This window comes from Ischnura elegans, chromosome 1 (genome assembly GCF_921293095.1).
Source record: "Ischnura elegans chromosome 1, ioIscEleg1.1, whole genome shotgun sequence".
Lineage (NCBI taxonomy): Eukaryota > Metazoa > Arthropoda > Insecta > Odonata > Coenagrionidae > Ischnura > Ischnura elegans.
Window position 1 is genome coordinate 89,352,848 of NC_060246.1, and position 18,697 is coordinate 89,371,544.

At 37.1% G+C, this 18,697-nt stretch overlaps 1 protein-coding gene across 1 annotated transcript in view; it reads right to left on the reverse strand.

The window, feature by feature from the left end:
- Window positions 1-6,902: 6,902 nt before the first annotated feature.
- LOC124156729 (aminopeptidase N-like) overlaps window positions 6,903-18,697 on the reverse strand; it is a 47,193-nt gene continuing 35,398 nt past the window's right edge. The window contains exons 17-26 of the mRNA XM_046531328.1: window positions 17,654-17,810; window positions 16,301-16,382; window positions 15,924-16,107; window positions 13,465-13,660; window positions 12,294-12,571; window positions 11,169-11,356; window positions 9,767-9,934; window positions 8,657-8,800; window positions 7,957-8,032; window positions 6,903-7,345 (exon numbers count right to left, since the gene is read on the reverse strand). Coding sequence (XP_046387284.1) covers window positions 7,184-7,345; window positions 7,957-8,032; window positions 8,657-8,800; window positions 9,767-9,934; window positions 11,169-11,356; window positions 12,294-12,571; window positions 13,465-13,660; window positions 15,924-16,107; window positions 16,301-16,382; window positions 17,654-17,810 — 1,635 coding nt within the window. The 3' untranslated portion in view covers window positions 6,903-7,183. The remainder of the gene's footprint in view (window positions 7,346-7,956; window positions 8,033-8,656; window positions 8,801-9,766; window positions 9,935-11,168; window positions 11,357-12,293; window positions 12,572-13,464; window positions 13,661-15,923; window positions 16,108-16,300; window positions 16,383-17,653; window positions 17,811-18,697) is intronic.

Sequence of the window (18,697 nt, forward strand, 5' to 3'; positions counted from 1 at the left end):
ACTGTACTCACCACATGGCCTGAAATTATTTGCCTCATGAATAGGTCAATGACGACGACAAAGTTGATCACCATGTAACCGTAAAAGGTAACGTTCGGCATGACTCTTCTTGGCCCAGACGGCATCACCATGATTCCTTTGTAGTAAAGAACAGCACAAACCACAGAAAGAATCTAGATGGTGAGATAGATGAAATAGATTTGGATAGTTACCATAACTTAAGCTTTTTAAAATTATATTCACCATTTTTGTCGTATTCCCTTGTTTTTGACTACCAAGTACCTTTTCAGCTGTACCAAGAAGGTGAGATTGTTTTTAGACCGCTTGAAATATTTTTTCGCTACCAAAACTTCATAAATATTGCGAGTGGACCAGTGAAAGTTTCACTAACTATATTTAGAGTAAAGATATTTCCATCCAATGCTTACATTGTTATCAACTATTCTTAAGGGGGCGCCCTAGCACGGTCACGGAAGGCGATGCAGACCCTTTCAATTAACCAGTTTGTGCTTCGCTCGTTATAGGTACAGTGGCGGAAAAAATTAACGCAAAGCTCGTTGGCGTCTGAGAGTGGCCAGTTCAGGAACTACTTGTCTTCCAAAATTTTTCCCTCGTAATGCTCCCATACAACCGGGAGTTTTAAAAGCAATATATCCCTTATACCGGGGAAATAATCATACCCGTCGCATTATGACAAGGCGCAAAAGATCCAGCAACGAATTCTTCGCCATATTCTCCGAAGTTCTCTAGGATGTTGCATGGCTATTGAATTCTTACGCGCTTTTTTATTTGTTGAAATTCAACCACCAAATTGCATAAACATTTGGGCAGTTGACTGTGGAGTGAATTTTGACTACCATTTCCACTTCGTCCAACCCAGCTTCAAGGCCCCTAACATTACCTGTATGTGCAATTTGTCACGGCCTACGCTTCTTTTCCCCTTCAAGGAAAAACTCCTTAAAGCCGAATGAAAGCACTGTTTTGAGCCACCTCCGAGATTCAGTTGTTTGTTTTCAGTTGAGTATTGCAATGCTTTGCTCAATATTCTACGCCCAATAATTGTTTCCCGAGAATTATATTGGAACAACTTGTAATACTGCAATTGAAAAGAAATGCGAAGCCGAATTGATTTAGGAAACGGAATATGTAATGGCCATTTTAAGGTTCAATAATTTCTTTTTTGCAGTTACCCGAAAAATTTTATTAATTTGGTCAGTAAACGATTTCTTTCATAGTGAAATGAGAGGTATAAATAGAGTTTTTTCAACTTCGTAATGCCTTTAAAACTTGATTTTTAATCACAAAGATGATCCATATGAACGCATATTTCATTAACAACATCAATTAAAAATTAGATCTTTATTAAAATAGATGTAAGTATCTGAACTAAGCTTTAATTGTTTTTCAATTTTATAAACTGACATAAAATGAGAATCAGAAAATTATTATAATTTTCACTTATTAAAAAGTTATTTAGGAAACTGGAAAGATTACGGAAACTTGAATGGGTGGAAAGGAACTTAATGGAATTCGACTCTATTTTTGAGTTAATAGAAGGGAATTAATTTTATCTAGAATGAATTTTTTTACCTGAAATAATTGATTGTGAGATCTATTCTATTCCTTAACCTATTTTGAGTGGTAAAGGTAATCAAAATTTCGAAGTAGAGATTAAATAAATAGCGGAAAACGCGAAAAGTCCAATATTTCTATGACTTCGAAATAACATTAGTTCCATAATAATGATGAAATATTTTAAAAATGTATGCGTAATGCTCAATTAGCTGGAAAATTTAAGGGTAAGTCTATCTGTTAACTTAACCATTTGCTCAATGTTTCTGATGAAATACATACGCAGACGCCCAAAATTTCTCGATTGAGAACTACTGAGTTTGGGCGGCTTGATGGCCTTAAGGCCGTTTTACACGGGGCACGGAATTGCGCAGGTTAGAGCTGCATTAATTTCTAAAATGGCGTGGAAATGCGCGAATGTATGAACGAAATTAGAACAGGGGCTATTTTTCCGTCTCGCATGTGTTCAAGCCATTCACCGCTTTACACGACACAATTTTGATTGCGCCTTTGCACGTACGTCAGACTGCGCAATTCCATGTACCGTGTAAAACGGCCTTTAGAAAAGGAAGACATGCAACAAACAGAGACATCTGTCAGAGTCATCAAATTAACATAAAATTATCTCTAGCATGTTTTCCTATCTCTTGAGAAAAATTTCTCAAGCATATGTGTACAGTTGCATTTTGTATTAAAATGAATAATTTTTAAGGATGCCATAAAAAGAATGAATGTAATTAGAATCCGTAATAGTGAAAATATCTTTTCTATTGATAGTTTGTATTATTTTTTATTAAACGATTAAAATGTTTTATTTTTCACGCATTGATAACATGGTTAGAGAAAAAATTCACGTTTTTCACATTGCTATGCATAAGGTTTTACACCGCATTACAAAACAAATTATCAACTTTAATTCTCAGAAGAGAAATCTTGCACCATCCTGCCACCCCACCTCTCCTATCAAGTCATGTGCCTGAGTGTCCAACCATCCGACGCGGTGATTAGATTCGGAAATTTGTTCAGCCTTAGTTATAGTTGAGGATATTTCGCTAAAGATGAGACGACATTACAGGTTTCTACACTTTCAAACATTATAAATTCCTTACAAGTGTTATTTTTGGACTTTTTAATGTGCAAATTACGATCTTATTCATGAGATTTATAATATGGACTCAACGATTGCGCTGGCAAGTCAGACGCTTGTCTCGGAAAGCGCGCGGCTGCAAGGAAATAGTTTCTTATTCTTAGAGAACCCATATCTTACCGCAATGCACCCGCATTTTGAAAAAAAACGTCGATGTTGGTTACAGAAGGATACACACAGCTCATATGCATAATAATCTCCTTGAGACTCCTTGCTCAGGTTGCTAACTATTATTTTTTAACGTATCAGCTTTACTTTCCTTCAAGGCGATTTTATATCACTATTGTTATTTAATTCCTGTTTTTTCTGGGTAAAGCAGCAAAGAAAGTCCTAAGAATGACTTGATGAGGTCTAGTGATAGGTTTAACAATAAGAACATTAAACGTGACTGATTTGAGAAAGAATCAGCAGCGAAGCTATTGCTAGCCACATCTACACTGCGATCGTAAGGGAATGATGCAGCAGCGAAGATAATCACGGAAATGACCTCGACCACCCCCACCCGAGGGAAACAGTTATTTTAGAAATGGAAGACAATACCTACAACTCAAAATGAACTGACGCCAGAAGAAGCTATTTCGCCGATTGTTGATTGCAATTTAAACAAAATTTTTTTGCAAAATTGTTCGTAAGACTGCCAAGATCTGTGGCCGCCAGCTTTATCGTGGTTATGAAAGGGCTAGACGCAAAAAATATTCATACCCAGAGGGGACATCAGTGAAAGAAAAATTAAAGTGGACCTTCAAGGGGTTCTAAACCACACAGCCTCGCGCATCATAGCAACAATGCCAAGATTAAGTGATGATCACGGGGTCAACTTTTCCTTTGAATGCAAATGAAAACTAGATGTAAAGTTGGAGAATTTATTCTTTATGTTTTCTTATGATTTAAGTATTTATGTTAATTTATAATGGTTCATATATAATTTCATGTTTTCAATCGCATTTTTCAAAATATAAGGTGATTGCGAGATGATTTATAATGAGAGTTATATCCAGTGCTGTAGTTGGGCCGGAACGGCGTACCCCCTAAAATCGAAACTAGTTATAAGCGTACCGGTTACCGGAACTTTGTGACATTATTTTTTGACGAAATTCCTGCTTACATAATGTAAATAATGTCAGCAATTTTGGAAAAGGTGTACACTCAAAAGAACCTTCGCATTCACAGGCCTATTTTTTCAGCACATGGGACAGGAACAAGGGCCTCATAAGTTGGCTTCTACTATTTTTAATTGGCTCGCCGCCATTTAGGTGTCACATATCAACTCCGACTGCGACCCCTGTTCCAGCGAAACGTATCAAATTTATCATGAGTATCAAATTTCTCCTCGGAGTTGCCGCGGGCGAAGTTGGGAGGCGAGTTGCCTTCCCCCCCTCTGACCCTCGAGGCGCTTCGGCTTCTGTCTTCGTATCCCGGCACTGCGACGAGAGGGCTTCGTGAGCCGTTTAATTGGGAAATTCAAACGCTAGGGCGCCCCCTTAACGTTGCCAAAGCCACACTAGTTTGTCTATTAGTTTGTCTCTGAAAACGATTGAGACATGGATGATCACAGTTTTTTTGGGACTGGCGCCGAGAAAAAACACCTATTCGCTTGGAAGGTATTTGGGAAAATCCCTTCACAGGAGTCCATGACTTCGTCAGCTACCACGATCATTACGTTGATGAAAAGTACGAGCAGGGAGAACTTGTTGGTATTGGCAGCACTACTCCACAGGCAGATTCATGACGTTAACACGATGGTAGTCTCAGAGCGACTGAATTTCCGAAGTGCTTGGTCACGCCTGCTGTCTGCTGATTGGCATAGTGAAAAAGTCACGCGTCGAGATACTTTCGTCCCCTCACCCCACTTGCTTAGGCTACACTAGTTCACCCGCAAAGACAAAATAAACAGAGTATAGACTTTTTGTCACTCACCGCGCACTGAAATGGTTTTACGTAAGTCGCCACTCGCATCGCTGACGACTGAGCGCTCCGATTTCACGAAGGAAACGAACTGCAAGTAGGGCAATGTAGTTCCGAAGATTTTCGCTTCGTTTATCGGATGATTACTGCATTTTCTTCGGGTTTTCACCGCATCCGTTGACTTTTGTTGGTAACAGTCTCGCTGGCATTGCAATCAGCGTCTTCAGATCAAAGGTGGATCGAATACGCTGACCTCGTATATCTTCGACCTGAAAACGCTGATTGCAACGCCAGCGGATCTTCTGTCAATAACAGGCAACGGACGCGGTGAGAACTCGAAGAAAATGCAGTCATTATTATTAGGGAAGTTGGCCTAAAATTGTATTCGCAATGATATTAGGGGGTGAGAAGCCAAGGGGTATAAGTGATATTTTTCTCAACAGAGTTAGTTGACTGTTAGAGGAAATACAAAAACTTGGTTGCCATGGTATACGAGTGATTCTCTGCTCCGTCCTGACAATTATTAATATTAAATTATATTATTGTGTCTCCGTAATACATAACACAAAACGAATGCAATGATAACCGTATAAAAAAGTTTGTCTATTTTCGAAGCGTCTGGGGGGGGGGGGGGGGACAATTGCTCCCGTGCCTAACCCTTCAAACCGGCTCTTTTCACATGCTTACGGTTGAATTTGGAAGGTCCATCTTCGATTATGCTCGATGGCCGTCACATTATCTTCGAGGAGACAAATATATGACATTAAAAAAGTATTTCCCCAGATTGATGAAAGAATAGGTTGAGGCCGCCAAAACACAAAAAGAGTAGGATTTGAAGTAATGAAAACCTTTCTTTTCTTTTTCTGCATTTTCCACATGGTGATTTATTTTATCCGACCATGGTTTCGTCACAACGGAACATTATCAAGATCATATCATTACAAAAAAACATGAACCAAGAGTCGGGGTATCATGGGAGAGGACGCTCTAAGAGACAGCCAAGCAGCAATGATTACTATGTTACTTATATTCGATTTGAATAATACAATTTTTAAGGCCGTTTTACATGGGGCACGGGATTGCACAGATCAGAGCTCACAGGGCGTACCCAGTGAGGGGCAGCTGCCTCCACCCCTCCTAGAAGCAAAATTCGCGAATGTCTTTAAGGAAAATAATATTTTTTCAAGCAAGTAATTTTAAAACTAATAAGGAGCTCTAACAGTTTCCTTAAAATGTTGGTTTCATTCACCTTTTCTATGCTTAAATCTTACCTATAACTTGAACAACCATGGCTTGCTCTCCCCCTAGTTTTGATCCTTGGTACGCCCTTGCTTAGAGCTGCATTAATTCCTGCATGGCGTGGAATTGCACGAATGCATGAACGAAATTAGAACAGGGGCTTTTTTGTCATCTCACGTCCACGCATTCTCGCATGTGTTCTAGCAATTCACCGCTTTAAGGCCGTTTTATACGGGGCACGGAATCGTGCAGGTTAGAGCTGCATTTATTTCCAAAATGGCGTAGAATTGCGCGAATGCATGAGCGAAATTAGAACAGGGACTATTTTGCCGTTTCGCATCCACGCATTCTCGCATGTGTTCTAGCAATTCACCGCTTTACACGACGCAATTTTGACTGCGCCTTCGTTCACACGTTTAACTGTGCAAGTACGTGCTCAGTGTAAAACGGCCGTTAGAGACGACAAAAGATCATGGGAAGCCTTTCTTGAATCGATAGGACATGAATGGATTGCCTCGCCGATAGTTAGTGGCGTAGAATCCGAGTCGAGTCTCCCGATCCGCTCGGAACGGGTGACTCTGAAACACCCTGCTTGAATCGTTGCAGGTGGCGTAATGAGAAGGGAGCGTTCCACAGGAGCCAAATAGGATGCGAAGGTCCCACAAAATCTATTAACAGTAGGTTGGTACAGACTAACTGCTTGACATCACAAGGTTCTAAGAGCAATTTAAAGATTTATATTACTTGGCCGCTTCTGCCAAAGGTTTAATCGTTAATATTTTTATCTATATATCACTACTTCATTCATTCACACGACACCTTATTCGCCAACATTCAAATAAATTCAGAGGTAAGGAAAGAAAGGGGTAGGAACATATAATAGAAAAAGGACGAGGATACGGTGCTGTGGTCTACCAGATCACCTTTGTCCTCATCCTTTTTCTATTATATGTTCCCATACCTTTCTTTCTTTATCTATGCATCGATGTTTAGGGTTCCTATTATGAGCAAATGTGGCTGATAAATCATTCAAATAGTCTATCATTGACAAATATTGCCGTAATTTTTTATTATTATCAAGAAAAATAGATAACTGCAGTTGAAAATACAGGATTTATCATATTTTCAATAAAGTACGATGTTGAAAACTTTATTTTTCAGGTACATATATCTGAGCACCACACCTAGACAGCTAAAAATGGCCATCTCGGTTAGCTTTTCATTCTGTTAGTCGTTCAAATGGCAACATTATATGAATAAAATAATAAGTGATTAAACGCAGAGAAATGATGAGATGAGTGAAAGTGAAAGTGTTGCAGTCTAGCTAGATTCGATGTCGACGAAGGTGTTAGATATATCCTTCAGCCAATCCTCTACAGTTTTCTCGTACTTCTTCGACCATAGCATATTGCTGTCGATGAACTTTTTAGATTTAGCTGCAGTTGTTTGAGATACATCATGGCCTCTCAAAAATTCCTCCATCTGATTGAAAGAAAGAAAATTCCATTATTAATCATATGTTTTTATAAACAATAAAGGAAGAAATAACTGTGGAATAAAATCATCCGAAATGAACGTGTTGTATACCCGAATCCCCGATTTTGTCTAGGTCATATGATTTTTATTTTGTTTTTTTGTAATTTTATTCCCAAACCACCGAACACCTAGAGCTCATATTGGCCATTTTATGCCAGGGTATTCAACAAAATTAACAATTAAATGTACAACCATGCTCTGGATAGGGGAAGCCTACCCAGGTAGGACTCGAACCCACGACCTCTTGTTAGGCAGGCGAGGAGTTTACCCCCTCCGCCACAGAGGCCAGCAGCGAATTACTTTCTTTGATATCAATACCTTTGTGCCTGGGAAAATGACTTTGCACAAAGCCACTCTCTTATGGACTGTTATTGAGAGTTTTTAAATGCATTGAATGATCCTTTGTAGTGTAAATCACGGAGAAATTTAATCTGTTTTCTTTCGCTATTAGTTTGAATTCTAAATGTTTGGCGGAATCAATTCTAAGAAATTTTAGAGATAAACAGTCGCTATAGTTTTATTTCAATGCAACAAATAGATAATTTAAAATCACTCACCTGAGTCGCTTTTTCCGTCGTAGTAATTCGACTGGATACGCCTAAGATTATGCCATCGGCAAGGCTCTCTCCGCCCCTGCAAATGATTCTTAGATTAACTACTTGAGAATAGATGTATGATACACGTAGCACTAAAAATAAGGGTATAGGATCAATTACATGTATGTGACTGGTTACATCGATAATATACATATATAAAACTGCAGTTAGCTATTTTCACTCATTGTATGCAAATGTACCTATTTTTCAATGAAACATTTTTTGCACAGTTTTTCATTAAAATTTTAATTTATTTTTGAGTAAGATATGCTATTTTTCATATAGACACACCTTAAAACGTCCAGCTCAATGAAAATATTTGATGAATTTTTTTCGATAAATAACATTTAAAGGTAAAGATAGTTGTAAGTTTATTCATTGGGAAACCATGTACTATAATAGTCAACCCAAGCTTGTAAAATACTTCACAGTGGGGCTTTCCAAAAAAGTTCTGATGGAGAAAATTGATGTCACCTCCTATGAAATATTTTTTCCGTCAACAATAATTATGCAATATCGGCCAATTTATGTGCAGTGAAGGCTAGTTTAAATACTCATTTGTCATTTCTGTTATTATTTGTGTCTAAATACGACTCAATTCAATCTTGCATGCAGACTTTGGCTCTCCACACGAAGGTAATCAGATAATTCTCGAACTTACATTTCAATGATATCGTTGTAACGGTCGGTGAGAAACTTCAAAGTCACACCTAATCCATCTGCTCTTGAGTATACCGAGCTGAACACCAAAGCTTGATCTTGAAGCCTTATTTTGGAATCATTTTCGACAGTTTTATTCAAATAACTGCAAGAAGAAAATACATTATTAGAAAAAAGGCTAAGTATTTAAAATTCATTGCTCAAACTGATATATTTAGCAAATATTGGGCAGAAGTTGTTGATGGAGCGTGAAATAATGAATTATGTTATTGATTATACATACATGATGGAATGCTGAAAGCGATGAAAAAGAAAAAAAAAGTGTTATGGAAACACCGAAGAGGAAAAGGGTTTTAAAATATAATCAGGGAGGGTGCCAGAAAGTTTTTTTAGTGAATGAATACATGATTCCATGTAAGCATTGATTTTGAAGTGGAGTTTCTCTTAAATTCACCAGAGTTAGCGTTTTGCAATTTATAATCATGGTGTTGAGGAAGAAATACAATATGGTGAACTGCAAACACGTTTAAATATGTTTTTTTTTTATGATTGACGTACGGGATAGTATAATGTAATTAGTGATTTTACTTCAATTTACAGCTACTTAACTTAATATCATTATTAAAATAGAAAAGCAAACATTATATGACGAAACTACCCGCTCTTATTTGCATCTCGGGCTTATTGAATAATTAGCATCATAATTAATAAATATGAACCATATAAACCTGACATTCATAGTATTTCATATAATACCATTTCATATTAACACTCATGTTTTAGATGATTTTCTGGTTTCTCTGGTCACTCATGGTTTAGCCCTCTTTATTAGCATGGTGTTGAGGAAGAAATACGACTTGTTGAACTTCGAACACGTTTAAATATGGATTTTTAGCATTGGTCACCTAACTTGCTGATAAATCTGTTCCACGATGAAGGCTCATGTATTACATAGGAATATCATATTTTATCATTGACCTTTTGATGCATGTCGTCGGAAAATCACGATTCTTAAGATCACCTCAAGGATTAGGGTTTGTAGCAAGTTTTAGGAACTGTAGTCGTACGTAATAGAATACGGCACGTTATTAATACTTAAGTAAAAATTTACCCAATGAGTATATCTTCATCAGTGCTGCATCCTAGAGCTCCCATGATTCGCGCCCTCTCTGAAGCCGTGGTTGTACTCTCGTAAGCGTTCCATAAGAAATTCCATTCTTCCTGTCCTCCCATGGCAACACCGTAGCAATATGCAGTGTCTCGTATGTTGGCTGGTATCCTAAAAGAAAAAAAAATATTTATAACCACTAACTTGACAAAATGTTTTGCATCGATGGATGCTATAGTTATTTAGTGCAATCCAGTATTTTTTTGCTGTTCATGCTGTGTTTCAGATAACTTTCCGAAATAGAGAGGAAAATATTCATTTCAATTTTATCCAGAGATTAGCTTTTAAATCATAAACGTTTATTTAAATTCGATAATTTTAATAATAATAAATTTAAATTTTCTATTTTACAGTTTTTTCAGCGATTAAAAATATTTCGATTCGTTTTTTCGAGTAAAAATTTCATTAGAAGTCTCCAGTGCACCTTATATACGCATTTTACATAAAGAGAAATTGAAACATAGCATAAGAACAAATGACTAAATCCCAGGTTCCATTATTTTTTTTATCTACCATTACTAATTACATTTAAGAAAAAATCTATTCAGAGAAAAACGCGGGGTAGTTAGCTTTGCTTTTCTTGAATACTATAGATATATGGCGAACGCCCTGGTGATCTCAAATCTGGCTTTAACCTCAGGACTGTAGTGCTGAGTGCAAGAACATCCGGCCGTACGGCATCGTATGCCCAGCATCACAAGCCATCTTATCTTATGAACCCATTAAAAACCCCATTGAAAAAACATTGAAATATGATCCTTCACTAATGCAAGACCTAGCACATCCGGCGCCAATTTGGGAGATCCAAGTTCGAATCCGGTTGAGGAAAACGATTTTTCCTTTCTGGATTAGCAGTGATAACACATGGTGACTTCAAAAATATTTTTTTTTAATTACTACCGGTTTCAGCTATGAAGCCATTATCAAGTACAAAAATAACTATATATTTGAGGTTAGGGATTGTTATGGATTGTAACATCACATCCTCATTTTCACTCTAATAAAATAATTGTTTCCTTATATTACATTAAATTAAATTAAACCTCCATAGTACCTATTTGGCGGATTAATTGCTAAGAAACATAATAATCTTGAAGTAATCGTGTACACTCTAATGGCTTGATAGCCGAAATCGGTCGTAATTTTTTAAAGTAAATTTTGGATATCACGAAGTGTTATCATTTCTAATATAGAGCCCTTCCACTACATTAAAGCTTCTAGCTTCTATTAAATTCCTTCCTGAGATTGTATCATCTCGGTCTTTAAAGGTTATACTAAGATGACATAAAATTGTATTCTTTTTCTTTCAAAAATTTCGAATGAGTGTTTTGTTAAATATACTCACGTGTTTACATTGGTTTGACTCCACACATCGAATGACGTCTTAGCTTGTAGGAGACAGTCCCCAACGTTGTACTTGCAAGCCCTTGGCAAAATCATTAGACGGCCCAAACGAGTAACATGGTCATCGCTGGAGGATTCGTTGAAGGTCAATTTCTCGTACTGAACGTTCAACAAATTGGCCATGTAAACCTGTCGAAAATTGTAAAGATTAAATAGGTTTTTCATTGTTTTCCATTGCTACTAAATGCACATTTTTTAAAATTTCCGTGATTTTGTAAATTATTCAATTGCATAACCTCAGAATTCCTGGCACATTGCAACCACCGAGAATATCGGAGTCGTTTTGAAGGCTTTTCTGGAAGGCTTTCTGCATGGAATAATTTTCATCTAATAGCTACCATTGTAAAGGGTCTAGCCGGTTAAGATGGTGAAAAGTGCCCCCCGAGATATCGAAAAATAAAAGATATGGGCTTAAAGGACATTAGAAATAATGTGTTTTCCCAAAGTTTTAGGCCTCAACAATTGAAATTAACTAAAAAAAAATGAAGTACGATATTTCGTTTTTTAGCCATATCTCCCGTGTTTATGTATATTCGTAAACGTTTTTATATACATAAAAACGGGAGATATGGCTAAAAAACGAAATATCGTACTTCATTTTTTTTGGAGTTAATTTCAATTGTTGAGGCCTAAAACTTTGGGAAAACACATTATTTCTAATGTCCTTTAAGTTCATTTTTTTTTATTTTTCGATATCTCGGGGGGCACTTTTCACCATCTTAAAAGGCTAGACCCTTTAAAACCCAATTGTTTTAATTTTTATCCATATCATTCATTTTCCCTTAATTGATAAAAAATGGCTCGAATTAAGCCAATATAACCTGCGAGAAATATCTAGCTGTGTAGATTCCATACAGAAATAATTAAAAGGGCATATTCTAGAATTAAATACTAATTCTCTTCGCTTTTTTTAGTTAGATTAAATTTAGTAAATATTTTCATGAATATCTTCTATTTTTCCCAATGGTGGAAGCTTTACAACTTCAAAAAATTGGTCCTCTTTCCAAATACTTATATAGGAATCGCTAAAAAAGAAACGCAATTGTGTGAAAAACGTCTCTCTTACCTTAAAAAGATCATAAGATTTTGACTCCGACATCTGCATGTCTAGGAAGTCAAAGAGAGGATAAGCCGAGTACCACGGAATGAAATCGGTCTCTCGAGCCAAAAACTGAGTGACGTTCAGCGCGAGAGTATAATTGATATAACCTCCTCTCGCCAGATTGAGGGCGTCATCCACGAGTTGGCCCCGGTTCACTGGAGGAATTTCGTGGAAATATTCACTCTTGAAGAAATCAATGATGCGTTTCCAATTTTCCTCGTCATAGTTCACCCTGTAGTACCCTGAAAGTAATTTACCGCATTCATTGTCGTTATTTTTTACTTAGTACCCTCCAGTGGTGTATTAAAATCTCCGAATTAAAATGCATTGTATCAATATATATGAAAAAATAAAGACATGTGGAAATGATTGTAGGTGAGCTTAATTTTGATTATTTTTTACTGTAGGTACCCATATGAAAATTTCGCTTTTTCACTAAGATTTTATTTTTAATGTTTTTCCAGCTTATGATACATGTCTTAGGTTCTTTAATGGATTTTGCGATTTTAGAAACCTTTTTTTTAAGTCTAGAGTAAAAAAATGTGTGGAGTCGATGTATATACCTCGAGCGAGTAATCAACATGGAAAAATTTAAACTTTTAAGCCAAATTAATCGGTAAATAGTGAAATTTGAGATTAAGACTGTATTTTTCGTCAAAAGCCTGTGAGTCACCATTCATTCACCTCGCTTAGGTGCAGTATTGACGATATTTTTACGGAATTACAGAAAAAGACCTTTCCGTAATATTATATAGGATGATAAGGTCAGAAACCTAAAACCAAATAGCAGTTCATCCCATTATGCTTTCTGATTCCATGCATGGACAAATTTCGTCTGAGTTATGATATTTAACATTCCCATAAATTTATGATAAAAAAAGCTATCGATTTTACTGCACACATAATAGAAGATATCTAACTGCATGTGTGGACTATAAACTTGAAGACTGATTCCGTAATTTAAAATAGGCATTGGCATTGAAACTTATTTTAGGTTAAACGGCGTTTTAATTTCAGTGACAGAATCATACGTTTTACATTTATAACGTGGCATGAGAATACAAGTCATATATCACCTCATTTGACTATTTTTCATGCCATTAATTTTTATAAAACCGCATGTTACGTTACTGACCTGTTTGCTGGATATTGAATATAACCCATCCGTCATCTTGTGGAAGGTTATTGACGTAAATAGACGTTTCACTTGTCGGCATCCAATAATCTGGGCTTGTGTCGTTGAAATTCGAACCAGACTGTGATGTGAACGAAATCGGAATCCACCAGCGTTGCTCCTTATTAAAGTCGAAATCCTCCAAAACGAATCTTTCCTGGAAGTACGAAATCACCATTATAAAAAGATACATAGCGATTATATATGAATTAAGATTTGGGTATGGTATAGCATTAGCAGGTGGCGACCGACAGCTGAGACCACTTGCGCCATGAGGGAAGGGTAGGTAAGGAAGGGTGGAGGGAAACCCAGCGTCGGAATTAGCCCGATCTTAACGAAAGGTGCCAAGGGTATCACGGCTTAGCGTCCCATCCGACGGACGGAGTGTTGCGCTTGAAATGTCCTCCACACTACATACAAGCAGGGATGGGGCAGTCTCTGAAAATTCTCTGCCTTCACCAGGATTTGAACCTGAGCCCACGAGGTGCGAGGCCAACACTCTAGCCACCACACTAAGCCGTTCCCCCACAGATTTGGGACTTCCAGCGTTGTAGGTATAGCAATTCTCCTGCGATTGTTTCACCTATCCGCTCTCAAACACATTTTTCCTTTTACTCAGAGGAGGAGAAGAAGTACGAATGTTCCACAGTGTATTTATTCATTTACATATTTCCATAACAGGGAAAACGGCTCTATATGGCCCTTTACATCGGAGTTTGCAACATGATAACAATTTTAGCATACACGAACAACCATGCCATGTGTTAATACAACTCAACGCGGAAGAACGCCCGGAAGCTGATATATACCTAATGCGGTTAAATTTTCTAAAGCCGTGCTCGTCATTGGGCTACATTAGGAAGAAAGGATCTAGAATAGCTTAATCATAAGAGATAGGAAAGATAAACGCGGGGATCACTCCCGCGAACTTTTCTTTTGCACGCATCGTTTATAACAAGTTAATACAAATACTGCAGAGTTGACCTTGTTCTGTGAACATTTTAACTTCTTGCGTTGTTTTCATTCTACTGAAAAAAAAATTCCCTTGGACTTGTTATCGAATGGTCTATGGGTCACTCTGCTAACTACTGCACTATCTAATTCCAAAGGTTATTTTATTGCGGTTAATGGTGCTATTTCATGATATGGAAATAAGAATGTAATCGTTTGAAGAAGGTATACTAAATGTAATCTTAGCATATTAAATTAGAAAAACTACTTCGTGTTTTACACTGATATGTTTACAAAATATAACCGGTTTCCATGGTTACACCATCATCATGTGTACTTGCAATTTAACTTTTCCATTAGAATGGCTAAAAATATCCCTTCATTTCTTTGGCATTATTTATGAGTTTACCTGATGATGACGTGCCAGCAGAAACCGATAGTATTTAATGTTAGGTAATTAATCAGTGGCAAACTCTGTTTTTTCTTTGAATATGATTTTTTAATGCGCCATTAAAGGACATGGCAATAGTAGCATTCTGTGCAGTAGGCATATAAGGTAAATGTGAATTTAATCAGAAAACCAAACTTGTTGCAGTTGAATTTTTCCATATTGAAAAAACACTTTCAATTTTCCACAATTACAAACTTTTATTCCGACCTAGGTTTCCATGTTACTGTATCATTTTCATGGTACAAAATGGGTACAAAGGTACATAATAAGTTACAAAAAAATTTGTGAACCCAAAAATACCTGCATTTCCCGTGCATCCTCCCTTAGAAACCCTCATCCTTCCTCTTTCTCCGGTTTTTCCAAGCATCATCTTTCCTTTTCATACTCTCCTCTCTTTTCCGTTCTCTTTTTTCTTCAGGTTTTCCCATCTCATCCCCCTCCTATTTCCCCTTCTTTGCCCCACTACAGTACGCTGCATTGTATAAAATGAATGCACTACACACCATTTTGTACCTTGAAGATGACGTAGTAACTTCGAAACTTATTTATGCGAAGAATACACAGAAATAATCATTCGCGTCGACCTGGATTCGAAACCGGATCCCCCAATTTCCAAACGAGTGAGCTAGCTATTTAAGTTACCGAGACGTCGTTCTCCTTCGTGGAAATTTAATGATTCTACCGGACAAGTTGGTATGGGCTGCGGTGCACATGGTGCAACAAGCGGTCCAAATCGTGCGCACAGCGCCACAACCGGAGAGCTAAGCCCGAATTTTGGGCCCATAGAGGTGCTCACTCTTGACTAATTTAAGTATACTGGGACTAGCCACGGTGATTACTTAACGGAGTCAGCCGCAATGCACAAATTGTGGGGAAAAAATTAATGTATAGTCGAAAAAAAAGTAAAAATCTAAGTCGGAATAAAAGTTTATTATCGTGAAAAATTGGAAGTTTATTTTTTTACAAAATGTGAATTTCATTGCCGCTCACGATTCAGGTTTAAAAAAGTATCACTCACCTGCTGTACGACTGCGGCACCTTCAGAGTACATGCGGTTGACTGTGATCACTGGATATCCGCTTTGCGTGGTCCACGAACTCCAGACGTCAGCGACGGATACAAAGGACGGAAGGACGTTGGCTTCGCTGGCCTCAATTTGTATGGCATCGAATAGCATATCTTGGTTGGCCGAATCGAATTTTCTGCAAAATTATAAATATATATATCCTTACAGTATTATCAGCGGCCAATATCAAGTAGTATCAACCTCCTTAAATTCATAGATAGTGTATGAGTCACAATGTTGGGCAAATACTGCTGAAGATGAAGAGATGCGAAGAAATTGGGAACACGAATGAATATTTTCTTCGTCTATAACACGATGTTTAATATTACCTTTCTTCGAGATATCTCCTAATTCCTCGGTACAGTACATCCTTAGATAGGGCGTGTTCCATCATTCTAATTACGGATGAGCCTGAAATAAGTAAATGAATCGTAAACACCGATAAACATTTATTTTGGTGTATAATACGTATCAAGTAATTTATATCTTTCTTGGGAATTAATACTGAACTTTATAAAAAGATTTTATGAGAAGCTGTGAATGATATGGCATTTTATTCTTTTCGCTCAATGATTCGTAGATTCGAACGAACGAAAAATAGAATACAAATTTCAATTTATATTCTCCCCATATAGCGTTAAACCGCGATAGTCTAGGATAATCTTGGTCGATCGCCTGGTAAATATGAGATGTGGATTTTGTAAAGCAAAAGCAATCGCGGAAATCATCAACATGTCAAATTCTCTCTTACACTGCTTAAACATTTAGAGAAAAGGGTTTAAAGTGATGAATCATTACTCGGATACATACACCACTTTACTTAGTAACTTTAAAAAAAATCTTACTTTAAACAGCTGCCCTTCATTTCTTCGATAACTGCTGAGGGATAACTAACATTATTGATCAAATTATTTTTAATGAAACTACGTTCTTTTATATGACTGCAAATTTTGTTGTACAACATATCCCCGTTTGGATGTGTTCCCTACTTTTTAGGAATCTCCTCCACTATTGCATACCTATAAAATGAAATCTACAGCAATGTATTTTTAGAACATTGTCATATATTACGGTTAATAATTGCATATTTTAGAGGAAAAGCAGGCTAATTTACACTTTGTTTGCTCCATCTTAAAATTTGCAAGGACAAAGAAGTCCAAACTTCACTCTCGAATCGTAAAAATAACATTCTATGTAAGATTTGCCTGTAATTTAATAAGTATGATCTTTCCATTCTATTCGGGTTTCTTCACCGCGTTTGTTGTATTTTAAAGACAACAGTTTAAAAATTTTTCCAAAAATTTTACCTTTGACCTGAAGACGCCGACTGTAACGCCGGCGAAACTGTTGTCTTTAAAATACAACAAACGCGGTGAAGAAACCCGAATAGAATGGAAAGATCATCAAACCAACGCCGCGAAAATCTTCGAACCTACATTTAATAAGTATATTTTAATCATTAGATTATTTGCGGAAATTAACTTCAGACCTAGATAAATTATCATCGTCATCATTGAATACGGTCATGTATCTTGAGACTGTTATGACCAAGCTAAAAAAAGCAATTAAATATTGAAATACCCAAAAAAAATTTGCGATAGTTTAATCACCTATTCTTCGCTAGCATCCAATAGTGGAGTGCATTCACCCCTTAGTTCATTATATCCTTATTTAATACTCGCCTTTATTATAAGCGATGTCCATCGATTCGTAGTCTTCTTCTTTAGGGTTGATGACGTCGTAAACTATCGATTTAGAGTATTCCATTGCGTCTGGAACGAATGCAGCTTGTGTTCTCTCGACTGCGAATTGTTCCATTAGTCTCCACGTGGGCTCAAGCTGCAAGGATACAACCACCCAGAAATAATGCACTGTTTTATTTCATACAAGCTTAATGGCACAATTAGCTTTTGGAAACAATAGTCTTTAAAATATGTTCCCTGAAAAACATTTCTTTTATAATCATATGTACTGCTGTTGATTTACTATATAATATTGCCGATAGATTATTACCAAATGAGATCCTTTTTTGTCAGCATAATTATTTATTGTGAAGACCTTGGAAAGTATTGGAATGATGCATGTACTTCGAAAAAACTGACATTAAATCCAACGATTCAAGAGTTATACTATGGCAAATTTAATTAAGGTGCGGAAAAGTGGACAATTCTGAGGGATGATGAGAGAAGACGGTGAGTGCGTTAGGTCACGTAGTTTTTGAAGGTTTCCTTTATGTCCTTAGCCGTATGTGCAGAAGGCAAGGATTTGGGAACGCCATAGACTTTTCCTAACGATATGTCTTAAGCTCAAAGGAAAAGGTTAGTAAAGTGTCGGATCTGGAGCGTGGCGCTTTACGGAAACGTGGACACTGAGGAAGGACGAGAGAAGTCTAGATGCTTATTATGTGGGTTTTGAGGAGAATGGAGAAGGTGAAGTGAACGAAGAGGAGAAAAAACGACGACGTGCTGGACATAGTGGGTGAGGATAGGCAGCATTTAGACGAGATATGGAGGAGACAGAAGGTATGGGTGGAAGGAGTACATAGCGGGGAGGGGATGTTGAAAACAGTGTTAGAGGGTAGACTGTTGGTAAACGAGGGAGAGGATGGGAAAGAATAGGATTTTTAGATAGATTGAAAGGAAGTAGTACTTATAGTGAATTGAAGAGTGAAGCCCATGAAGGAGAGTGAGACGGCCGTAATACTTCTTAAGTATTCCATTAAAACC